Source organism: Urocampus carinirostris, chromosome 2 (genome assembly GCF_059441175.1).
Source record: "Urocampus carinirostris isolate Australia breed hairy pipefish chromosome 2, RoL_Ucar_1.0, whole genome shotgun sequence".
In the NCBI taxonomy this organism is placed as follows: domain Eukaryota; kingdom Metazoa; phylum Chordata; class Actinopteri; order Syngnathiformes; family Syngnathidae; genus Urocampus; species Urocampus carinirostris.
The window spans coordinates 65,959,459-65,985,331 of NC_142350.1; the positions used below are offsets into that span (position 1 = coordinate 65,959,459).

A 25,873-nucleotide genomic window follows, 5' to 3' on the forward strand; every position below is an offset into this window, starting at 1 on the left:
TTAAAATAAAATATGTTTTCTGTTTTTAGGAAATACAACTAGAAACACAAAAAAATCTGCATTTAATTTCTCTTTTGTTTCAAATGATTAAAAAGAGAGCGATTCTCTACATGTTTAGAAATGGTTTAGCTTTAAATAATGCATAGATGTATTTTTAAAGTAAAATATTCCTATTTCTTCAACATTTCAATGTTTAAAATCATTTTTAATACAAAAATTTGCGGTGAAACATAAATACTATTACATTAAAATATATTCTTTACTTTTGGTGATTTTTTTTTTATTACTAAAAAATAAATAAATTACCTTTATCTTAACAAAAGTAACTCAAAATAAGTAAATAGATAAATGATGTGTGGGTGTCTCAATACTGCTGAATCTCTTTCTCCACCGTGGTCGATTTCTGCCCCCTAGCGTCCGCCGGTATAATGCCACCGTGGACTCACGATTCCTGAACATTTTCTGCAGAGTTGAAAAACGGCGTTCCGGTTCTGAAGGTGAACCACGGTTCTGGGACCCTCACCCTGGAGCTCCCACCCAAATCCAACGTGGCAGACCACCGCTGGCATCGAATTGACGTCATCAGCGATGGCAAGGTTGGGAAATAAGCAACTCAGCATCCTGTTTACATCTCCAATCCTGTAGAAACAAATGCAGAAAGAAGTATATACCTACAAATATATCCCACTGAAATACATTAAGCCACTAATAAATCGGGCATTGCCTAAATATATGACTTAAATGCAAGTTATTCATGTATTTTGTCATTTATTTATTTCAGTCATTATTTCGTCATGTATTTTTGTGAACTTTTCATGCATTTTGTCACAAAATACACAACAGTACATGAAGAATCAAATGGCAATGCAGTGTACGTGTCATGTCCAGCATGGTCGCCATGACAACCAGCTGGCCCCGCCCCTTGGCACCGGCTATACCAGATTGTCTAAATTACGTGTGTGCTTCTTAAGGGCGGGTTTGGGGGACTGCCGGTTGCTGGATCATTGCATTAGTCTGTTCTGTTTTGCTCTGTTCTGTTTTGTTTGACTCAAGGAAGACCTGTCATGCCCGTTTGTCTGAGTATTACCCAGTCTGAATTTCTGATTGCCTGTAAGTCTGTTTTTTGTTTTGTTTTTGTCCCTGCTTGTTGGACAACTTTTATTTTCTAAATAAAAGTACCGTATTTTCCTCACTATAAGGCGCACCTAAAAGTCTGATTTTTTTTCAAAAGCTGACCATGCGCCTTATAATACAGTGCGCCTTATATATGGCTCAATATTAAATTCGCACGGTCTCGCAACTTACGCAACAGCCGCCGACTCGATTTTCCCCCTAACGTGGAGTAGTCCGCGGTGTATGCTGGGATTTATATACCGGCGTTTCATTGGCTAACCAATGTGTCAATCATCATTTGAATCGATCGCTATTGGCTAAAGTTATTTCGGAGCCTCGGATAGGCTAGAGGGCCGAAACAAACCCTGCAATTGGCCGAAAAAGATGTGTCAATCATCCGTTAAATCGATCGCTATTGGCTGAAGTTATTCGGAGCCTCGGATTGGCTAGATGGCCAAAACAAACCCTGCAATTGGCCGAGTTTAGCAATGGCGTAGCAAGCTTGCTAAAGTACGCCATAAAGAAACATGTTTTATTAGTCTGTATTTGCAAATAATTTACTCTCCTGGATTTACTTCACTCACGGTTGTAAGAAGACCATGGTTGCGTATCATTATTGAACGTGAGAACTTAGGTGAGCTATGCGGCTTTCTATTTTCCCGTTATCTTGTTTTAGAACGATCTTGATGTTGCTGTGATGAGTTGAGTGAATTCAACTCAATTCCGAGTGTTTATTGTCATACGCACAGTAAAGTTGCGAGCGAAAAAGAAAATAGAAACTAAGGAATGGTTGGCATTTCTTGAATCCCAAGACTTTAACCTTCCGAATGATATTTGAAACGATGCATTTGAGTGACATCGTACGGACACCGCATCCGCACGTGTCTACGACACGTATTTGCTTCTTTGCAAGCTTTGGGAATGTTAAGGGGGTAATCAGTCTGACTGAATCGTCTGACTGTTTTGTCGACATTCCCATTGGAGCGCCTTATAATCCGGTGCGCCTTATGTATGTCAAATATAGGACCAAAAACTATTTTTTCGGGGTGCGCCCTATAACCCGGTGCGCCTTATAGTGCGGAAAATACGGTAACTGATCGTTACGCAAACGAGTTCACCCTTCCTGCCTCCCGGTCCGGTTCTCTGACAGTACGCACTCACATACAAGACAACATACACAACAAAATACAAGACAAAATACATTTTAAAATACACCAGTCAATACACGACCAAATAAATGACAAAATACTCTATAAAATACAAAACGAAATACATGACAAAATGCACGAAAAATACTCAACAATATACACTCCGAAATGCAAATATATGACTAAATTGCATTTCTGTCATATACTTGGGTGTTGTGTGATGTAGTATTTAGTATCTGTAAGTATTTATTTCGACTTTAATTTCTACATAAGGGAGGATGGGTCCACTATCCACTACTACGTACAAACAGTCTTTCACGTTTGTTATTCAGGCCGTGCAGCTGATTCTGGACCGATGCTCGGGAGCCTCGGTTTTCGAACCCGAAGGTGTCGGCGGAGGAGATCCGAGAGAGACAGACCAGTCCGCCTGCAAAGTGGCCGGAGAAACGCCAGGAAACGAGAGGTGGGGACCACCGGAGGCCCGCTCGACACCGTTTGATTCCCGTTACCAGTGTTCCCTCTAAGCTGCTCGCACATTCTCAGCGCACAAGAAAATCTAGCCGGCGCACAAAAATCAGGGCTCAAAATAACTAAATAAGAAGCCACTTAAGTCAAAGTTACAGTGCATGATGGTCAAAATACACTGACGTTGTGTCCTAAATGCGGTATTTTGAAGACAAGTCGAACGAAGTTGAGTAAAGTTAGTTGAGTTTGTCGAGAACCGGCTTCTTCGGCTCGGCTCACTAAAAGCAACCGGCTCTTTTGGGTCCTAAACGGCTCTTCAGGTTTTTTTTGCTTCTTTAATCCCAACATGACCAAATATTATGAAAAATTATGCACAAAATGACTTCAAGGAAGGGGGGAATAGAACAAAAAAGAAAAAAATACCAAAATGAAAAAGTAGTGAAAAGCTGAGAAAAAAGCCAGAAAAAAAGAAAAGAAAGAAATGTAGGAAAAAAGTAAATAGAGAACAAAAAGAAAAAAGGAACAGCTCGGAAAAAATAAACACAATGAGATTTTTTTTAAAGGAATTTTAAAAAAAAGTAGAAGAAAAAGTTTGTGTTGCATTCAAATAATTTCCCATGGGTTTATGGTTGCTCACTGTTGTTTCAAGCGTTGCTCACTGACTTTGTGTAAACGCTCAGACCCGTAAGGAAAATTACAGGGAACATTGCCCGTTACCCATCTTTGTCTTTTTTTGTCATAAGGTATTTGAACGTGTACCAACCGCTCCAGCTCGGCGGCGTGAAGCCAACGTCTCCTCAGATGGCGTACGCGGGTTTCCACGGCTGCGTCCGGAATCTCGTGGTGGATACGCAGGTACGCATGTGTAATAATAATCTAAAGACGGAAAGATTCTACAGCAGGGTCCAAAAAGCAGGGGTCGGGAACATTTTGGGTGTTTGCAGTTTACAGTTCTATGGGTTTTCACCATAAACTGTCTCAACAGCGAACGTGAATTATTGAATGAGCTTCCATATAAAAAATTCCATAGCAATGTAGATCCAAACCAAGGTAGGTTAGTGTGTCACCTCGACTGCACAATACAGTGCCATCTAGTGGTCGAATATTACAACACTTTTTTTTTCACACTTTTAAATGAGAAAAATGTTGATACATGGAAAACTAATATTTTTTTAAAAAATGATAACTAAAAGGAACTGAAAATAATACTTAAATAAGGAAAACTGTAAATATTTTTCAAATTTAGCACTTTTGGTTTTGTAGTAGCGCTAAACCATACAGCAGCAGTGTCCCTTTAAATATCTGATCACATCTTTCAAAATTCTGTTTTAAAATGATTTATACATTACTCAGTGGCCTGTTTTAACTCTACTTCTAATAATTGTAACATGGTAATAACATGATAATAAGATAGTAGCATCATTGTAATAAAAATAATGATAATGAAAATACATTCTACTTCAAAGTGCCTTTCAGGGCACTCAAGGTCGCTGAACATCGAATACCAAAAAACTAAATTAAGATTAAAAGAAGCAAGTGATAAATAGCAAATTAAAAAAAAGTAGGGTTAAAAAGGGGAACGGTATTGAGTCCGTATTTGAAGGTGGACAGGGTGGCGGAATTCCGGAGGTCAGACGGTAATGAGTTCCAGAGCTGGGGGGCAGAGCGGCTGAAAGCTCTGCTCCCCTTGGAGCTGAGACGGGCAGCGGGTTTAGTAAGATGGACGGAGGAGGAAAAACAATAAGTTCTTATTTCAGAAATGCACTAATCTGGACACACTAAGAACTTCTGGTAAAAAACTGGACCAACTTAAGTCAATTTGAACCATTTTTTGGGTAATTTTGTGTAAAATGACCCAATTATTTGGGATTTTTGAAAAAAATTGAACCAGATTGTTTAGTTCGCTAAAATTAACTTAATTTAGCAAATAAAGTATGTTAAAGGAAATACTTTATTTGTGTCACGGTTGCCATGGCACCCAATTGGCCCCGCCCGTGTTGTGCCAGCTGCGGCTCATTGACAGATTTGCTTTCTGTCTATTTAAGCTCAGTGCTCTCACTCTTCCTTTGTCAGTCCGTCAACGAACCTCTGCCCCGCAAGACGTGGGTTTTGACTCGTTCCTGTTGGTATTTCCTATCCGGTATTGTACCTGTTTATTTTGTCCTGTTTAATATTGGTTTCCAGTTTCATTCCCGTCTAGTTTGTCTTGTTTAATTTCGATACCCTGTTTTGATATCAAATTGTCTGTGCTGTTGTTTAATATCGGTTTCCAGTTTCGTTCCCGTCTAGTTTGTCCTGTTTCATTTCAATACCCTGTTTTGATATCAATCCTGTCTGTCCCGTTGTTAAATATCGATTTCCAGTTTCGTTCCCGTCTAGGTTGTCCTGTTTATTTTCGATATCCAAAATCATTATCTATCCTGTCTGTCCCGTCCTGTCCGGTATCGACCCCATCCGTCCGATATCCGCCCGGGCAATTGGTATCGATCTCGTTAGCCTCTGGCTTCCTATTATTCCACGCCAGACTGCTGCCTTACGTTTATGACTCCCCATTTCTTGTAAAATAAAAGGCTTGTGTGGGAAACGTCACGCATTTGGGTCCTGATCCTGTGCCGGTTCATGACAATTTGCTGAATTATATTGGGGAAAAAAAGGCATGTATCCATTTTTGTTAGGGTTTTTTTGTAAGACAGTACACTGAGTCAAATATGTCTAGTATTGAGCTGGTCCATTTTTGACTCATTTTTTAACCCAATTATTTTGAGAGTGTAACAAACTCTCAGCTTAAAAAAAATCGATGATCCCAGATCTACAGTCAAAACTGTTTTTTTTTGTTTTTGTTTTACGTTTTCTGTCTGTTTCCCACTCAGGTGTACGACCTGGCCCAACCCGGCGAAAGTGTGGACAGCAACCCGGGTTGCAAGGCGACGGATAGCGTTTGCTTGACAGTGGCCGGGCCCTCCTGCGGGGCCCGGGCATCCTGCTTGGCGGACTGGGGGTCCTTCAGCTGCGAGTGTCACGCGGGACACGGCGGACATAAGTGTGACACAGGTGTGGGTTTGTTTCGGTATTTTTGAAACGCTTCATTTGTGTTAGAGGTAGGATCTTAAGCCGGAACGGAAAAGCCTGGACGGGAATCTTAAGGTCGGGCTTAAAATGTCAATCATTACTTCGGGTTCGTGTCGGGCCGGGCTTCTCTCACGCAGACTTTTCTTTTCTAATCCTCCACGCTTGGCGCGCTACCGTAATTCTTCTTGGTTTATTTCCCTCTGTGGAACATCCCCGCGTGGGATTCTATCCCTCTTTTACGGAACGCTGCCCACAGACGGGAACGCGGCAATCCTAAACTAATAACAATTAGTAGGGATGCATAAAAATAACTCCGCAAGAGGGGGAAGCCCTCCTCCTCCACACGAAAAAAGTCTCATCTCATCTCATTAGCTACACCGCTTATCATCAGTAGGGTCGCGGGGGTGCTGGAGCCCATCCCAGCAATCATCGGGCAGTGGGCAGGGGACACCCTGAACTGGTTTCCAGCCAATCGCAGGGCACACAGGGACAGACAACTCGCTCGCTCATTCACACCTAGGGACAATTTGGACCAGCCAATCCACCTGAATTCCATGTCTTTGGAATGTGGGAGGAAACCGGAGTGCCCGGAGGAAACCCACGCAAGCACGGGGAGAACATACAAACTCCGCACAGGAAGTCTGGAGCTGGATTTGAACCCACGCAGGAGGTTCCCAAGACATGAACTGTGCCGCACATGCGCTAACCACTGCGCTGCCGTGCTGCACGAAAAAAGTCCTTACAATCAAAATATGAAAATTCAGATTTGCTTCGTGCTCGGTCCCTCAAATCAAGTTCATTTGTCGACCTCGGGGTGGTTCGGGCTGCAATACCCGCAGGTTGGTGCGGGCTGTATTTTGTAGGCCCGATCTAACCTTTAATTTGTACCTATCAATGAGTTGTTTTTTCCCCTCAAACAACCAAGCTTATAGATGTGTTGCTTTGACGCCATCTTGTGGCCACTTGGTTCTGATGCATTTAACATGTAGCCCCCCTATGAGTTTCAAAGTGAGCAGTTCTGAAAAAAGTTCCCGAGTGACGAGTCATTGTGATTTTCTGGGAAATTTAATTTCCCTGCTTTGAAGTTATTATTAACTACGAAAAACTTGAAACGAGGCTTATAGTAAGGTCGCACAAGCCCTTAGTGCAGGGGTGTCAAACTCATTTTAATTCGGGGGCCACACAAACATTCTGTCGGGGGCCGAACTATTAGATTAAAAAGAAAGAAAAAGAGAGATGAAGAAAAAAAGGAAAGAGGGAGGGAAAAGGAGAGAGGGCAGGACAAAGAAAGAAAAAGAGAGATAAAGAAAAAAAAAGGAAAGAGGGAGGGAAAAAGAGAGAGGGCAGGACAAAGAAAGAAAAAGAGAGAGGAGAGAGCGTGAAAAACAAAAGATAAAAAGTCGTGAGAGAGGGGGAAAAGAAAGGGAGAGGAAGAAAGAAATCCAAAGAGAAATAGAAAGACAGAAGGAGAGAAAAGAGAAAAGAAAGCGCGAAGGGTAGGAAGAGAGAAAGAGAAAAGGAAAAAAAGAAGTTAGAGCAAAAGAGGTTAAAAGACACAGAGAGAGAAAGAGATAAAAAGCAACGAAGGATGAGAAAAAGAGAGACACAGAGAGTGAAAGAGACAGAGTGGGAAAAAAGGGGTGGAAAAGAGAGAGAGAAAGAAATACAAGTTACAGTGTCTTTGTTCGAGGCACCTGGCTTTGGCAACATCAAGTGGACATATTTCAACCTGCAGCTTGTTTTTCTCTTGCGCTTCTCTGAGTGTTGTCTCGCGGGCCGGATTCAATCCCTTAGCGGGCCTGATCTGGCCCGCGGGCCGCCTCTTTGACACAGGTGGTCTAAGTCTTACTTTTTTGTGTTTCAGTCCTTCCCGAGTTCTCCTTGGACTCCGACAGCATGTTGAGGTTCCATCTCCGGGGCGGAGGCAACAGCAATCGGCGTACCAGCATCCAAATGCTCCTGCGCACCCGCTCTACCTGCGGCACCTTGCTCTCCGTGACGTCCCGGGAAGCCGACGAATACATCGTGCTGGAGGTACCGGCATCATAAAAAGACAGTTTTTCGAATGTAAAACGCAAAAATATTTCCGTTTAAAAACGTCCTACGTTCCGACCAGATCGCCGAGGGTCTCCTCGCAGTCCGGGCCGACCTGGGGGACGGGGTCCAAACACTGCGGCTCCCGGGCCAGCGGGTGGACGTGGGCCAGTGGGTGCTGGTCGGCCTCGTCCGTCACGACAACCTGTTCGTCCTGCGGCTAGAGCAGGGCGGCGGCTCGAGGGAGGTCCGGGCCCGGCTGGGGAACAGGCGGGAGCTGGTTCCCGACCCGGGGGGCATCACGGTGGGGAAGGGACCCCACCCGAGAGAAGACGGGGACTTTCAGGGTAATTACAGCTGAATTTTTCACTTTACTATAATAATGCATCATATCTAATACTTTAAAGCAGAGATGCAAACTGGTTTTAGCTGGGGGCCACAAATGCTATAAAAAAATCTCACGGGGGCCGGACTAGTAAGTTTTAGAGAAAGAGAGAGGGAGAAAAAGAGAGAGAAAGAAGGGGAAGGAAAGAGAGCGATAAACAGGGAGAACAAGGGAGACAGAGTAACAGAAAAAGAGCAGAATTGAGATATGAGTGGAAAAATAAAGAGAGAAATAAAGAGAGAAAGAAGAAGAGAAAGATAAAAAGAAGAAGAGAAGCGAAACAACAGAGAAAGAAAGAAAGTAAAAGAGTGAGCAGGGGAAAAAGAGAGACAGGGAGAGAGAGGGATCAAAAAGGGAGAGAAAGAGAAGTTGAGAAGGAAAGAGAAAGATAGAAAGAAAGAAAGTTAATAACATCGTAAGTTACAGAGAGAGGAAATAGAAAGTGTTGCAGAGTAAGAGAGAAATAGAGAAAAGAGAGAAAAAAGAAAGTGAGAAAAAGAGGTGAGAGAGTGAACAGGGGAAAGAAAAAGAAAGGGAGAACAAGGGAGACAGAGTAACAGTGAGAGAAAAAGAGCAGAATTGAGATATGAGTGGAGAAATCAAGAAAAAAAGAAAGAAATGAAGAGAGAAAGAAGAAGAGAAAGATCAAAAGAAGAAGAGAAACGAAACAACAGAGAAAGAAAGAAAGGAAAAGAGTGAGCAGGGGAAAAAGAAAAATACAATACTTTTTGGGCGGCAGTAGCTCAGGAGGTAGAGCGCTCGTCTTGGGATCAAGGGATCCCAGTTCGAATCCCGGCTTCGTCTTCGTCGAGCCTCCCTCTCACGACCGATCTCCCATCTCTCTTCTCCCGTCTTCTGTCTTCTGCCCACGTATTTTCACAAGCTGGGGTGTTAGCTCCTCCCACAGGGCGGGCCAGGAACTCCCCACGTGGCCTCCACCTAGTCGCCACCTCGTCTGACCGGTGGGTCACGAAGGCCCCTCCCATGGGGCGGGTCAGGTGCCAGCTTCACCACCTCCTCGCCGAAAGGCGCCGCCACGTCTAAAAACCTCTGTAAAATGTAATTAATAGGAAAGATGAAGGGGTAGGGAAAATAAGCGTCTGCTGCTTACTACCCCTTTTCGAACATGTTATGTTAACATTATTTTTGTTGTTGAGTTTTTGTTTTTATTTTATAATGTTCGAAGTAAGGTTTTCATTCATTCTTTTCAGGTTGCATGAGGGACGTTCGTTATAACGGCCGAGTGCTCCCTCTGGACGGGCACGGTGGCGGTGATCTGGTTAGCGTTTTGGAGCGGCGCGGCGTCACTTTGGGCTGCTTTAGCGACGCCTGCCGGGCTCAACCCTGCCCGGATCCCTTGCGTTGTATTGACCTGTGGAGAAAACATCAATGCAGGTAATACACAAACAGGTTCGAGGTTGTGTGTTTAAAATACAATTCAAAAATGCTTAGCCTATATTTATGATTGCAAAATATTATAAAGACAGGCTTTATTTGGTTAAAATACTGTAAATCACCTCTCCTCACAAGTCCTCACAAATAAAATCAGGTTTGTTTTGGGCTCGGTCCTGCAAATCGAGTTAATTGGTAGGGCTCGGGTTGGGTCGGGTTGTAATACAATTCAAAAATGCTTAGCCTATATTTATGATTGCAAAATATTATACGGTGGAACCTCGGTTTTCGAACGCCTCTCAGTTCGAACAAATCGGAGTCCGACCCAAAATTTCGAGAAATTCTTGCTTCGCTGGGACGTACCGCTGCTGTGGTTTGTGGCCCGATTTTCAACCTGTCAAAATGATGGAAGGCCTTAAAAGATCTGTCGGTGACGGAAAACTGTCGGTCAATATAAAATATCTTAATGTTTATAGTCTTCCTCAACTTATATTCTGTTACAAAAGACAGGCTTTATTTGGTTAAAATACTGTAAATCACCTCTCCTCACAAGTCCTCACAAATAAAATCAGGTTTGTTTCGGGCTCGGTCCTGCAAATCGAGTTAATTGGTAGGGCTCGGGTTGGGTCGGGTTGTAATACAATTCAAAAATGCTTAGCCTATATTTATGATTGCAAAATATTATACAGTGGAACCTCGGTTTTCGATTATTGTTTTCTTATATTTAGCATGAAGTTGATTTAATTGTGTTGAAAATGATAACATGGGGATAATAGTTTTTTCTTTTCTTAAACATACTGTGAACCCTTAAAATTTATATATATATTTTTATGAATTTTTATTTCATATATATGTGTTATTATAAAAATGGGAAAAAAATGGTCAGTAAAGACATGAATCCATTTTCAGAGACAGGCGAATAAATAAAAAATTAAAATCAAGCAAAAAAGTACAGTAAATTCCAGACTATAGAGCGCACCTGTTTATAAGCCGCACCCACCACATTTCGGGGGAAAAACTGATTTTGTACATATACAAGCCGCACCTGTATATTAGCCGCATGCGCCCACATTGAGAAAATGCGACACAAACACAAAAATTAGCCATACCCGACACAGTCCAAAAATCACATCCGGCAATATGAACGGAAAATGATACCGGTACTTAAGGTTTGATGCAGACCTGCAGAGTCCGGGTGCCCGTTGAAAGTAATCCAAGGAAAAAAGTGTATATTTCCTAAGGTAATGGTGGGAAAAATATATATCCACGATTGTCGGCCGCGTCCACAAACACGTCTCACCTTTACTCCACTTCCCGTCAGCCCGCGTTTGCCCTGCACCTTCTTTCTCATTTGCTCGTGCAAAACATATCAGAATAAGTCTCTAAAATAAATACATTACAAAAAGATACAGTTGCAAATACATATTATACATGGTTACACATATTTACAACGAAAGACGGTACACCGAGAGAGTTTTTAAAGCTTTAATAATACTATTATAACTTTCATCTCAAACCGTGCCTGTGAAGGGTAGCAAAACGCTACTAGCAACACGCTCGCAAAACAGTAAACGGGTCTGTTAAAAAAAACATACCGTACATGTAGAAACCACGGTAAACCGTCCTCATCTTCCTCCTTATAACTGACGTCATCAAAGTCGTCTTCCTTCAGTATGGGAAAGAGACTTTGTCATATCGACGTCGTCCCACGCTCCCTTATTCCAAAACACGCTAGCAACACGCTTGCAAAGTAAAGTTTACGTGCAGTAGCTCTGTTTCCTTCTTTATCGGACTGCTCGGTTGTGTTAAGCTTGAAAGTTGCGTCATGTGCCCTTCTTTTTGCGATTTCCATGATGAGGATATGTCTACGCTAATTTAATTTGTGCACAGGCTAAGAAGTTGCAGTCTTCCTCGGCGCATATATTCCACCGGTCTAAATCTTACCTTTTGTACTCGAGCGCCGCTGGCGGCCGTTAGAAAAATGACATAAATTGGCCGCATCACTGAATAAGCCGCAGGGTTGAAAGTTTGGGGAAAAAGTAGCGGCTTATAGTCCAGAGTTTACGGTAACCACCTAAACCAGGAACAGGCTCATTAGCAGCAGTAAGACTATTAAGAAAACAAATTTTGTGTGCATTTTGTGTAAGACCTCTATAGCAGGGGTGTCAAACTCATTTTAACTCTGGGGCCACACGATGGAACAAACATTCTGTCGGGGGCCAGACTTGTAGATTAAAGAGAAAGAAAAAAAGAGAAAAAGAAATAAGAGAAACAGGGAGGGAAAAGGAGAGAGAGCGGGACAAAGAGAGAGAGACAGCGTGAGAAACAAAAGAGATAAAAAGAGAAGTTGTGAGAGAGGGGGGAAGAAAGGGAGAGGAAGAAACAAATCCAAAGAGAAATAGAAAGACAGAAGGAGAGAAAAGAGAAAAGAAAGCGCAAAGGGTAGCAAGAGAGAAAGAGAAAAGAGAGAAAAGGAAAAAAGGAAGTTAGAGCAAAATACGTTAAAAAGACACAGAGAGAGAAAAAGACTAAGAGCAACAAAGGAAGAGAAAAAGAGAGACACAGAGAGTGAAAGAGACAGAGAGTGGGAGAAAAGGGGTGGAAAAGAGAGAGAGAAAAATAAATACAAGTACAGTGTCTTTGTTCGAGGCACCTGGCTTAGGCAACATCAAGTGGACATATTTCTACCTGCCGCTTGTTTTTCTCTTGCGCTTCTCTGAGTGTTGTCTCGCGGGCCGAATTTAATCCCTTAGCGGGCCTGATTTGGCCCGCGGGCCGCCTCTTTGACACCTGTGCTCTATAGCAAACAAAGGCTACTGTACCAAATATAAACATTCATTTTGTAAAGTGTTCAAATAATTATTTGCAGCTATATCACACAGATAAATTGTTAAAAATCACGCATTGTGATGTCTGGATTTTTCTTTTTAGTTTATCTCTCTCACATTGGACATGCATCTAGGATGAAAATTTCAGACCCCTCCATGATTTTTCAGTGGGAGAAATAGCAAAATAGCAAGGTGTTCAAATCCGTTTTCAGGCAAATAAATAAAAAATTAGAATCACGCAAAAAAAAACCTAAAAGAAAACAAATTTTATATAGATTTTGTGAAATACATTCAGGGGTCAACTTCAAAGTCGGTCACAAAAGAACTTAACCATTTCCAACTGTTTGATTTTTTTAACCACTGACGTTTGTCGTTTTTAACGTTTTAACAACTGAGGTTTGTTCTTCAAACGACTTGCATTTATTTTGAAATATATTGGTCAAGCCCAGTCTGGCATAACGCTCAAGCTTTTATTTTATTGCAAAATATACGCGTATAAAATGTTCAATGCGTTTCATCAAAACCGTATTGGCTTGAATGTTACTTGAATATAACTGAGGCGAGTCAGACTCTCTTTCGTTCAACTCTCCAAATCTCCAAAGTACTGCCTTGATACAAAATGTCTGCTTGGAAAACTGTTTTGGGCCGTATCCAGGCTAAAATGCTCCCAAACAAGTTGTGATATACGAAGAGGGTTGAGCGCTACCAGGCTGTACTTGCCCAAGACACACTACAGGAAAGGGATCCAATTAACCAACTAAATGTTGACACCACCATTTCTCTGTCTTCATACAGTATTTAGTCAACCCCCAATTGTGCAAGTTCTCCTACTAGAAAAGATTAGAGAGACCTGTAATTGTCAACATTGGTAAACCTCAACCACGAGAGACAGAATGTGGAAAGAAAACAGAAAATTACAATGACTTTTAGAATTTATGTCTAAACTGTAGTGAGAAATAAGTACTTGGTCGCCAACAGACAAGCGAGATTTCTGGCTGTCAAAGAGGTTTAAGTTCTGATACCCTTTGTTCGCAATAATAACATGAGCCAAAAGTTTTCTGCAACTCTTCACACACTACTGCTGGTATTTTGGCTCATTCCTCCATGCAGATCTCTTTTAGAGCAGTGATGTTTTGGGGCTGTTGTTTGGCAACTCGGACTTTCAACTCCCTCCACAGATTTTCTATAGGGTAGAGTCCTGGATACTGGCTAACCCATACCATGGTCTTGGAATTCTTCTTATGAAGCATTTGGTTTGGTATCATTGTCATGCTGAAAGACCCAGACACGACTCATCTTCAATGCCCTTCAAAATCTCTTGAAACATGGACCCATTCATTCTTTCCTTTACATAGATCAGTAGTCCTGGTCCCTTTGCAGAAACACAGCCCCAAAACATGATGTTTCCACCCCTATGCTTCACAGTGGGTATGGTATTCTTGGGATGCAATTCAGTATTCTTTCTTATTCAAATACGAGCACCTGTGTTCCTTCCAAAACTTTCTATTTTGATTACATCAGACCATACCTCTTCTGGGTCACCCTAATAATCTCTAGCCAACCACGGGCTTGGACGTGTAATGGCTTCAGTGCAGGATCTGGGTCCCTGGCGGCGCATTGTGTTACTGATAGTACCGTATTTTCCGCACTATAAGGCGCACTGTGTTATAAGGCTCACCTTCAGTGGATGATATATTTTAAAACGTTTTCCATACATAAGGCGCACCGCATTATAAGGCGCTACAGTAGAGGCTGTAGTTATGCAACCATTAGATGGTGCCGCGCTAAAGGGAATGTCAACAAAACAGTCAGATAGGTCAGTCAAACTTTATTAATAGATAACAAATTTTTCCTCCATTTAGTCAACACGCAAAAAAACGTCTAATACTGTTATGGTTAATTAAACGTTAGTGCAATCGCAATATAGTGACACTCGTAATGTGCAAAACAATAACAATAAAGCAATAACATAATAACTGTAAAATGTAAAACGTAAACACACAAAAGAAAAACATAAAGCTCACTCTATCAGCTCCTCATCTATGAATCCCTCGAGTTCTTCTTCTGCAGTGTTTAGTCTTCTTTATTCCTCATGCTTCCTCCACTTCCGCACCATCGATTCATTAATGTTAAACTCTCTTGCTCCTGCTCTATTTCTGTGTTCTACTGCGTGACTGATCACCTTGAGTTTAAACTCTGCGTTGTAAGCGTGTCTCGTAATAGGAGCCATTTCAGGGGCTTTATACAAACGCACAAATAAAAGAGAATCGTTGTTTAATATTTCCCAGTATGCACAGCGCACTTCTTCTTCTACGCGAAAAATGGATTCAGTGGCTGCTTACCGTAAGTTGTGAGACCTGTCGCGGCTCAATATTGATCCATATATAAGGCGCACCGGATTATAAGGCGCATAGTCAGCTTTTAAAAAAAAAAAACAGATTTTAGGTGCGCCTTATAGTGCGGAAAATACGGTAACCTTTGTTACTGTGGTCCAAGCTGTAGGTCATTCAAATGGTCCCCCCAAGTGGTTCTGGGTTTTTTGCTCTTGTTATCATTTTTGGTGAGATCCAGCCCCAGAGGAAGAGAGATTATCAGTTGTCTCTTATGTCTTCCATTGTCTAAAAATTGCTCCCAAAGTTGTTTTCTTCATACCAAACGTTTTACTTATTGCGGATTCAGTCTTCTGGGTCTGGGTTCAAGATACTGTCTCTCATGGTTGAGGTTTTTCCATGTTGACAATTACAGGACTCTCTTATCCAGTAGGAGAACTTGCACAGTTGGGGGTAACTAAATACTTTTCTGCCCCACTCTACGCATATAAAATGTACAAGGTGTGTCTTCAAAACCAGTCAAGTCAAGTCAAATTTATTTCTGACGCCCTTAATCACAAAAATGTCTCAAAGGACTGCACAGGATTACAATGACACCATGACCTGATCTTAAAGCAACATGCGGGCAAGGAAAAACTCAAAACCTCAGCGTGAGGAAAAAGAGAAACCTTGAGAAGGGACCTCACAAGTGGTATCCCCCTTTCAGGATGACCAGGGTGAATTACATTTAGCATTACAGTACACCAGGGGTGTCAAACTCATTTTAACTCAGGGGCCACACGATGGAACAAACATTCTGTCGGGGGCCAGACTTGTAGATTAAAGAGAAAGAAAAAGAGAGAAAAAGAAATAAGAGAAACAGGGAGGGAAAAGGAGAGAGAGTGGGACAAAGAGAGAGAGACAGCGTGAGAAACAAAAGAGATAAAAAGAGAAGTTGTGAGAGAGGGGGGAAGAAAGGGAGAGGAAGAAAGAAATCCAAAGAGAAATAGAAAGACAGAAGGAGAGAAAAGAGAAAAGAAAGCGCAAAGGGTAGCAAGAGAGAAAGAGAAAAGAGAGAAAAGGGAAAAAGGAAGTTAGAGCAAAATAAGTTAAAAAGACACAGAGAGAGAGAAAGAGACTAAGAGCAACAAAGGAAGAGAAAAAGAGAGACACAGAGAGTGAAAGAGACAGAGAGTGGGAGAAAAGGGGTGGTAAAGAGAGAGAGAAAGAGAGAGAAAGAGAAAAAGAAATACAAGTACAGTGTCTTTGTTCGAGGCACCTGGCTTAGGCATCATCAAGTGGACATATTTCTACCTGCCGCTTGTTTTTCTCTTGCGCTTCTCTGAGTGTTGTCTCGCGGGCCGAATTTAATCCCTTAGCGGGCCTGATTTGGCCCGCGGGCCGCCTCTTTGACACCTGTGCAGTACACAAACATAGTAAAGACTAGGTAACATGTTGAAAATGTGTCCGGAAAGTGCATGAAAGCAGTGGCGCCCCCAGCCTGTAAACTAGTCCAGAAAGTCTATGACAGCCACGACGCAGCTTCCCATCTCTGCCAGCTGGTCCATGCAGGCGTTCACATGCTTCAGGTCAAACGCCGGTCCGCTGACTCATCTCAAATCGTCCTTCGTATCACCACCAGGCAGGCAGTCGGAAAAAGACAGGACAATACAGAATACGAGATGATAGATAGATAGATAGATAGATAGATACTTTATTCATCCCCTAAGGGAAATTCACATTTCCAGCAGCATCCCTGAGCTGAGAACAGTACAATAATAAAGCCAAAAGAATACAATATACAAATACCCAGTGTGACGTGCAAATGCCCACTTTAGCATGTTATATAGAGTAACCAAATAGTGCTACACAGAACACATAATGCAGTAAGATTCAGTAATATCCAATGTAGGTGGTGTGGTTTAATGTGGGCCTTTACTCTGCCGGGTGGAGTTAAAGAGCCTCATGGCATGAGGAAGAAAAGATCTCTTCAGTCTGTCCGTAGTACAAGACAGTGACAGCAGTCTGTCACTGAAACTGCTCTTCTGTCCGGAGATAATGCTGTGAAGCGGATGCGATGGATTGTCCATGATTGACCTCAGCTTTTTCAGTGCCTGTCTCTCAGCTACTGTTGTTAGGCTGTCCAGCTCTTTGCCCACAACAGAGCTCGCTTTCCTAGCCAGTTTATTGAGACGAGAGGCATCCTTCTTCTTGACGCTGCCTCCCCAACACGCTGCCGCATAGAAGAGGGCGCTTGCCACTACTGTCTCATAGAATATTTTCAGGAGCTTTTTGCAGATGTTGAAGGAGGCCAGCCTTCTGAGGAAGTAAAGTCGGCTTTGCCCTTTCCTACATAGAGCTTCTGTGTTGGCAGTCCAGTCCAGTTTGTTGTCCAGCTGCACACCCAGGTATTTGTAGGTCTGGACAAATTCTACACATTCTCCCTTGATGGTTACAGGAACCGGATGAGTTCTGGTTCTCCTGAAGTCCACCACCATCTCTCTGGTCTTGGTGGTGTTTAGGTGCAGGTGGTTTGCGTCGCATCAATCATAAGCTTTGGAATAGAAGTGTGTCTTAAATCTCGATTTAAAAACTTCCATTGAGGTTGCAGATCTTATCTCCGGAGGCAGGGCATTCCATAGCACCGGGGCCCGGATGGAGAACGCTCTCAAGCCACATTGGCTCTAATGTTACTTGAATCTCACCAGACTCCGATTTGTTGAACTGTTGAGGTTTTGAGTTTTTCCTTGCCCGCATGTTGGTTTAAGATCAGGTCATGGTGTCATTGTAATCCTGTGCAGTCCTTTGAGACATTTTTGTGATTAAGAGCGTCATAAATAAATTTGACTTGACTTGACTTAACTGTCTAATGTACTTTGCAAGTAGTCTTGCAATTTTCTAAATCCAGGCTAAAATGATCCCAAACTTGTGAAGTTTCGGTACATCGTTGACCATTTTTATGACCGCGTTTTATCGCCAATTTCGTTTAATGGTTGCTGGCATCGGTGGCGCGGTGGTTAGCGCTTGTGCAGGCACAGTTCTAAGGTCTTGGGAACCTCCTGTGTGGGTTCAAATCCAGCTACCGGACTTCCTGTGCGGAGTTTGTATGTTCTCCCCGTGCTTGCGTGGGTTTCCTCCGGGCACTACGGTTTCCTCCCACACTCCAAAGACATGCATTTCAGGTGTATTGGCCAGTCCAAATTGTCCCTAGGTGTGACTGAGCGAGTGAGTTGTCTGTCTCTGTGTCCCCTGCCCACTGCCCAGATTGCTGGGATGGGCTCCAGCACCCCCGCGACCCTACTGAGGATAAGCGGTGCAGCTAATGAGATGAGATGAGGTTGCTGGCCTGGGCAGCACGGCGGCGCAGTGGTTAGGGCGTGTGCGGCCCAGTTCTGAGGTCATGAGATCGAACCTTTACAGTAGGGTTTCAAAGAAGGATGAGGGTTTTATAATAAGACTACAAAGTAGGGTTTTGACAAAAGTTAGAAATGTGCGTTTTAGAACAAACTTTTCAGGTTTTAAATAGGGTTCCAAAGTAAAAGGAGGGTTTCCGGTATTAAATTTCCATTTATTATGTGTGTAACGGGGCTTCATGGCGGTGCAGTGGTTAGCTCCTCTGCGGCACAGTTCTGAGGTCATGAGATCGAATCTCCTGTGTGGAGTTTGCATGTTCTTCCCGTGCTTGCGTGGGTTTCCTCCGGTCTCTTCCCACATTCCAAAAGCATGTATGTCAGGTGGATTGGCCAGTCCAAATTGTCCCTAGATGTGAATGAGCGAGTTATTTGTCTGTCCCTGTGTCCCTGCCCACTGCCCGAAGACAGCTGAGATGGGCTCCAGCACCCCCGCGGCCCTACTGAGGATAAGCGGTGCAGATAATGGATGGATGGATGGGTTCCAGGCCTAAGTCTGTGTAGCACAGAGACTTTTACCCTGTATAAAGAATTGAAGACACCTTTGTCTCTCGTCTCAAAGGTGCCCCGGCGGTCAAGTGACGGTAACGGACGATTCGGGTACGGAGCGTTGCGTTCCATCACCGTGCGGCACCACCTCTTGCCGTAACGGCGGCGTCTGCCAGCCGCTTTCGGCCGATAGCTTCCGCTGCCGCTGCCACGAGGGCTTCAGAGGGCAGCGATGCGAGTTGGGTCAGTACCGAGGACACCGGCTGGCCGCTCTCAGCCCCAGCTCCATCTTGGCCATCAGCATGTGTCTGCTGGTGTTTTTCGGTGAGTTACTTGCCTTCCTTTATTTTATTCCAAATTTTAAGTGTATTATTCATTACATAAATATAACCCTATTGTGCCAACACTTCACCCTTTAATGCAGGGGTGTCAAACTCATTTTAAACTCGGGGGCCACACGATAGAACAAACATTCTGTCGGGAGCCGGACTAGTAGATTAAAGAGAAAGAAAAAGAGAGATAAAGTATAAGAGAAAGAGGGTGGGAATAGGAGAGAGGGCGGGACAAAGAAAGTAAAAGAGAGAGAGGGAGAGAGCGTGAGAAACAAAAGATAAAAAGTCGTGAGAGAGGGGGAAAATAAAGGGAGAGGAAGAAAGAAATCCAAAGAGAAATAGAAAGACAGAAGGAGAGAAAAGAGAAAAGAAAGCGCGAAGGGTATGAAGAGAGAAAGAGAAAAGACAGAAAAGGAAGAGAAAAAGAGAGACACGGAGAGTGAAAGAGACAGAGACAGAGAGTGGGAGAAAAGGGGTGGAAAAGAGAGAGAGAGAGAAAGAGAGAGAGAAAGAGAGAGAGAGAGAGCGTGAGAAACAAAAGATAAAAAGTCGTGAGAGAGGGGGAAAAGAAAGGGAGAGGAAGAAAGAAATCCAAAGAGAAATAGAAAGACAGAAGGAGAGAAAAGAGAAAAGAAAGCGTGAAGGGTAGGAAGAGAGAGAGAAAAGAGAGAAAAGGAAAAAAGGAAGTTAGAGCAAAAGAAGTTAAAAAGACACAGAGAGAGAAAGAGACAAAGAGCAACGAAGGAAGAGAAAAAGAGAGACACACAGGGTGAAAGAGACAGAGAGTGGGAGAAAAGGGGTGGAAAAGAGAGAGAGAGAAAGAGAGAGAGAGAGATAAATAAATACAAGTACGGTGTCTTTGTGAGGTTTTTTTAATAAAAATTTTCCTTTTTTCAATATCTCATCTCATCTTTTTAGCCGTACTGCTCATCCTCATTAGAGTCGCGGGGGAGCTGGAGCCCATCCCAGCCATCTCCGGGCAGTGGGCAGGGGACACCCTGAACTGGTTGCCAGCCAATCGCAGGGCACACAGGGACAGACAACTCATTCACACCTAGGGACAATTTGGACCGGCCAATTCACCTGAAATGCATGTTTTTGGAACGTGGGAGGAAACCGGAGTGCCCGGAGGAAACCCACGCAAGCACGGGGAGAACATACAAACTCCACACAGGAAGTCTGGAGCTGGATTTGAACCCACGAAGGAGGTTCCCATCACATGAACTGTGCCGCACAAGCGCTAACCACTGCGCCTTTTTTAAATATATAAATGTATTTTTTTTAAAGTGATCGCAAACCCTTATGCGTATGTGCGTTTGCGTAGCGGTGCTGGTGGCAGTGACGGTGTGGAACCAGAAAGGAAGCCGCAACAAGTTCCGCAAGCGCGGCGTCTACCACATTCCGGCCGAACACGAAAGCTGGGAGGACGTCCGGGAAAACATCCTCAACTACAACGAGGAAGGCGGCGGCGAGCAGGATCAGGTCAGCCCAGGACCCCGATTGTTTCCGTTAAACACATATACATCCATTCATTATCTGAACTGCTTATCCTCAGTAGGGTCGCGGGGGTGCTGGAGCCCATCCCGGCAATCTTCGGGCAGTGGGCATGGGGACATAGAGACAGACAACTCACTCGCTCATTCACACCTAGGGACAGTTTGGACCGGTCGATTAACCTAATTTGCATGTTTTTGGAATGTGGGAGGAAACCAGAGGAAACCCACGCAAGCCCGGGGAGAACATGCAAACTCCACACAGGAGATTCCATCTCATAACCTCAGAACTGTGGCGCAGACGAGCTAACCACTGCACCGCCATGATGCTCCGTTAAACTCATAATAGATGGAAATTTTATACCGGAAACCCTCCTTTTACTTTTGGAACCCTATTTAAAACCTGAATAGTTTGTTATAAGACGCTCATTTCTAACTTTTGTCCAAACCCTACTTCGTAGTCTTATTATAAAACCCTCATCCTTCTTTTAAACCCTACTGTAAAGGTCTAACACGGGTTTGTGTTTCTTAATTTGAAACCCTTACGCTCTGTTGAAACCATAATTTCAAACTCAATTTTTATATTCAAACCCTACTTCAAGACCCTCGAAACCTTAGTTCAAAACTCTAAAGATGGTTTAAATCCCTGCCCTGAAAAAAATTAAAAACCCTTAAACTAATCCTTATTAAAAACCATTCTTTCAAGCTCTATTTTGAAACTTTCGCCATTGTAATCCTACTTGGAAATTTTGATTTAAAACCCTCATCTAAAACCCCAACCCTTATTTGGAACATTGTTCCTAAAGCTTATGATTGACCTATATCTTATGTTAACAATACAATAAATCAATTTTGGCTTGGTCATCTTGGAAGGGGGATGACCTCATGTGCGGTCCCTTCTCAAGGTTTCTTCATTCGCCTCATGTTGAGGTTTTTGAGTTTTTCCTTGCCCTCATGTAGGTTTTAGATCAGGGGATGGTGGAATAATAGTCTGTAGTTTGCAATAGTCTGTGCAGCTCTTTCAGACTCATTGTGATTAAGGGCCAAACAAATAAACATGACTTGGCTGGAGGTTTTTGAGTTTTTCCTTGCCCTCATGTAGGTTTTAGATCGGGGGATGGTGTAATAATAGTCTGTAGTTTGCAATAATCTGTGCAGCCCTTTGAGACTCCTTGTGATTAAGGGTGTCACATGTAAACATGACTTGACTTACTGGAGAAATTAAAAAATGGGCTTTGAAAGTCCTTAAAAGTGCTTGAATTTGGAAAAAGGTATACAAACCCTGCATCCAGAAAAGTCTGGTTTGAAAAATTATGTTTGTAAAAAAAGTAAACATTTTTTTTTAGAAGCAGATCACATTGCTCGTTTAGAACAACATTTTTCTTATTAAAATAAATCGTTAGATGATACAAATAACATCCATAGTTTTCATAATTATGGAAAATAATTCCCCCTTTGTAATATATATTTTTTTTACAAAAATATAATTAATGAAAAAACTTTTAAGACAAAAAAAATGGAAATAACTGCTCATTTTAAGTTTTTTTTTTCCTTGCCCTCATGTAGGTTCTAGATCAGGGGATGTGTCATAATAGTCTGTATTTTGCCATAGTCTGTGCAGCTCTTTCAAAGGGCTATATAAATAAACTTGACTTCTTATTTTAAAACCTTCCTTGAGACCGTAATTTGAAGTCCTCATGTTAAACCAGACTAGTAAATTGTAGATTTAATTAAATAAATCTCAACCTGAAACTCTTACTTTTTTTGGTGGCAGTCACTCAGGGGGTTTCAGGTTCGATTCCCAGCTCCTCCGAGTTAAATCTCGAAGTGTCCTTCGGCCCTGAACCCCTAATTCCCCCGATAAGCAGGCCCCTTGCATGGCTGACTACACTATTGGTGTGTGTGTGAATGGGTAAGTGTGAAGTACATTGTAAAGCGCTTTGAGAGGTCTTCAGCTTTAGAAATGCAGTCCATTTACCATTTCTGTCGAAACCATTATTTGGAACTTGGGTATTGGCAAATTTTGCGACGTCTAGCCATTTTTGAAGCCCTTAATCTCAAGGAGTCTCAAAGGGCTGCACAGATTATTGCAAACCACAGACTATTATGACACCATCCCCTGATCTAGAACCTACATGAGGACAAGGGGAAAAAAACTTAAAATGAGCAGTTATTTCCATTTTTTTTGTCTTAAAAGTTTTTTCATTAATTATATTTTTGTAAAAAAAATATATATATTACAAAGGGGGATTTATTTTCCATAATTATGAAAACTATGGATGTTATTTGTATCATCTAACGATTTATTTTAATAAGAAAAATGTTGTTCTAAACGAGCAATGTGATCTGCTTCTAAAAATAATGTGTTTACCTTTTTACAAACATAATTTTTCAAACCAGACTTTTCTGGATGCAGGGTTTGTATACCTTTTTCCAAATTCAAAGGGGCTGCACAGACCACCGACTATTGCAAACTACGGACTATTATGACACTATCCCCTGATCTAAAACCTACATGAGGGCAAGGAAAAACTCAAAAACCTCAAGTCAAGTTTATTTGTTTGGCCCTTAATCACAAAGAATCTCAAATGGTTGCACAGACCACAGATTATTGCAAACCACAGACTATTATGACACCATCCCCCGATCTAAAACTTACATGAGGGCAAGGAAAAACTCAAAAACCTCAAGTCAAGCCATGTTTATTTGTCTGGCCCTTAATCACAAGGAGTCTCAAAGGGCTGCAGAGACCACAGACTACTATGACACCATCCCCTGATCTAAAACCTACATGAGGGCAAGGAAAAACTCAAAACCTCAAGTCCTGTTTATTTGTGACGCCCTTAATCACAGGGAGTCTCAAAGGGCTGCACAGACCACAGACTATTGCAAACTACAGACTATTATGACGCTATCCCCTGATCTAAAACCTACATGAGGGCAAGGAAAATCACAAAAACCTCAACATGAGGAAAATGAAGAAACCGTGAGAAAAGACTGCACATGAGGTAATCCTACTGATGTTACAGATCGAATCTCAGGAGGCAGAGCATTCCGAACTGAATCTCCGACCCCTCAGATTATTTTCAAACCTTACTTGTAGTTTCAACCCCTAGTTCAAAACCTTTAATACGATAGGGCGGCAGTGGCTCAGGAGGTAGAGCGCTCGTCTTGGGATCAAGAGATCGCAGTTCGAATCCCGGCTCCTCCGTTTTACATGTCAAAGTGTCCTTGGATAAGACACTGAACCCCTAATACCCCCATATGCAGGTTAGCGCCTTACATGGCTGCACGGCCGCTATTGGGAAATGTGGAACACATTGTAAAGCGCTTTGGGAAGTCATTGACTTGAAAAGCGCTGTATAAATGCAGATTACTTCATCATTCATTTGAGTTAAAAACCTTTTCTTATACCTCTTTAATAAACCCTACCCGCCATATTTCCTCTGGTTCCTGCAGAAGGGCTACGACATGGCGGAGCTGAAGCGTCCCCTGCGTTCCAGCCTGTCCCAGTCTTCGTCTTCGTGCACCACGGCCCCCCTCATCAAATCGTCTCCGGGCTCTCAGGAAGAAGTTCACCCGTCCGGCCAGGGCTGCACGCCTTACCTCAGCATCCCGCAACCCAAACTCGGGGCGCAAGCCCCGCCTCCGTCCTCACGCTCCCACGTGGACTTTAAAAGCTACGTGTCTCGCATCGTGTGGGAGGCGGACCACCATGCCGACACCCTCCCCGAGGACGTTTTCCACGTGTGGCGAGACGAAGGATCGGGGACCCCCGCGGGGAGCCTCAGTTCGCTGGGCTGCGACGACCGAGAGGCGGAGGAAGAGGGGGCGTACGAGCGGCTGTCGCGATGGGGACCCCGCTTCCAGACGCTCAGCCAAATGTACGACCCCCCGCTCTCGTACGGGACGGCCGCCCCACGGCCTCCCAGCCACTAGAGGGCCACGTGACATCCTTGCCTCCTTTTCCTTTCTGACTGTGACTTTTTCCAAACTCTGCGGCAACAATCATAGAACGTTTTTCCAACTGGAGCTTTTGAGGACCCCGACATAAATGACTCTTGATCCTTGCATCATTTTTATTTCTTAGAACTCAGTAGTGATCAGTGGTGATATGGGGCCAAACAAATCCCGCCCGATCAAACTCACGCCAGCGGGTACTACAACCCGACCCAACCCGAGCCCTACCAATTAACTCGATTTGCGGGACCGAGCCCGAAACAAACCTGATTTTATTTGTGAGGACTTGTGAAGAGAAGTGATTTACAGTATTTTAACAAAATAAAGCCTGTCTTTTGTAACAAAATATAAGTTGAACAAGACTCTATAAAGATTATGATATTTCTGTGTCTGCAGAGGTTACAAGAACCGTCAGTTTTCCGTCACTGACAGATCTATTAAGGCCTTCCATCATTTTGACAGGTTGAAAATCGGGCCACAAACCACAGCAGCGGTACGTCCCTGAGAATCTAGTCCAGCACTATAAGAGAGAGAGAGAGAGGAAGAGAGATGGTGGATAATGAAAAAAAAAGGCAGCGAGAGAGAAGACTGGCCCGACCAGAATGTAATGATTGACATTTAAGGCCCGACTCGGCCCGCAATTCCGGTCGGGTTTGACTTGGGCTTAAAATTGCATTTAGTAGTGATGGGTCGTTTGCAAACCTAAAGGCTTTTTGAAGTGAACAACCGAAACCTACTCCCTACTAATCAGGATCAGGCTCCCTTTACAACTTCTTCTCTCTCTTGCTTTTTTTCTATTGATATCTTAGATCAGGGGTGTCAATACTCATTTTAACTCGGAGGCCACACGATAGAACAAGAATTCTGTCGGGGGCCGGAGTAATATATTGAAGTGAAAGAGAAAGAGATAAAGAAATAAGAGAAAGAGGGAGGGAAAAGGGGAGAGGGCGGGACAAAAAAAGAAAAAGAGAGAGAGGGAGAGAGCGTGGGAAACAAAAGATAAAAAATTGTGAGAGAGGGGGGAAAGAAAGGGAGAGGGAGAAAGAAATCCAAAGAGAAATAGAAAGACAGAAAGAGGGAAAAGAGAAAAGGCAAAAAGGAGCAAAAGAGGTTAAAAGACTCAAAGAGAGAAAGAGACAAAGGGCAACAAAGGAAGAGAAAAAGAGAGACACAGCGAGTGAAAGAGACAGAGACAGAGTGGGAAAAAAAGGGGTGGAGAAGAGAGAGAGAGAGAGAGAGAGAGAGAGAGAGAGAGAGAGAGAGAGAGAGAGAGAGAGAAATGAATACAAGTACCCTGTCTTTGTTGGAGGCACCTGGCTTTGGCAACATCAAGTTGACATATTTCAACCTGCAGCTTGTTTTTCTCTTGCGCTTCTCCGAGTGTTGTCTCGCGGGCCGTATTCAATCCCTTAGCGGGCCTGATCTGGCCCGCGGGCCGCCTGTTTG

General features: G+C 43.1%; 1 protein-coding gene across 1 annotated transcript in view; it reads left to right on the forward strand.

Annotated features, from left to right (window-relative positions):
- LOC148373012 (neural-cadherin) overlaps positions 1 to 25,350 on the forward strand; it is a 241,401-nt gene extending 216,051 nt beyond the window's left edge. The window contains exons 25-34 of the mRNA XM_088327543.1: positions 469 to 596; positions 2,594 to 2,724; positions 3,470 to 3,581; positions 5,597 to 5,777; positions 7,660 to 7,829; positions 7,912 to 8,176; positions 9,426 to 9,609; positions 18,716 to 18,966; positions 20,299 to 20,456; positions 23,927 to 25,350. Coding sequence (XP_088183669.1) covers positions 469 to 596; positions 2,594 to 2,724; positions 3,470 to 3,581; positions 5,597 to 5,777; positions 7,660 to 7,829; positions 7,912 to 8,176; positions 9,426 to 9,609; positions 18,716 to 18,966; positions 20,299 to 20,456; positions 23,927 to 24,406 — 2,060 coding nt within the window. The 3' untranslated portion in view covers positions 24,407 to 25,350. The remainder of the gene's footprint in view (positions 1 to 468; positions 597 to 2,593; positions 2,725 to 3,469; positions 3,582 to 5,596; positions 5,778 to 7,659; positions 7,830 to 7,911; positions 8,177 to 9,425; positions 9,610 to 18,715; positions 18,967 to 20,298; positions 20,457 to 23,926) is intronic.
- The last annotated feature ends 523 nt before the right edge of the window (positions 25,351 to 25,873 follow it).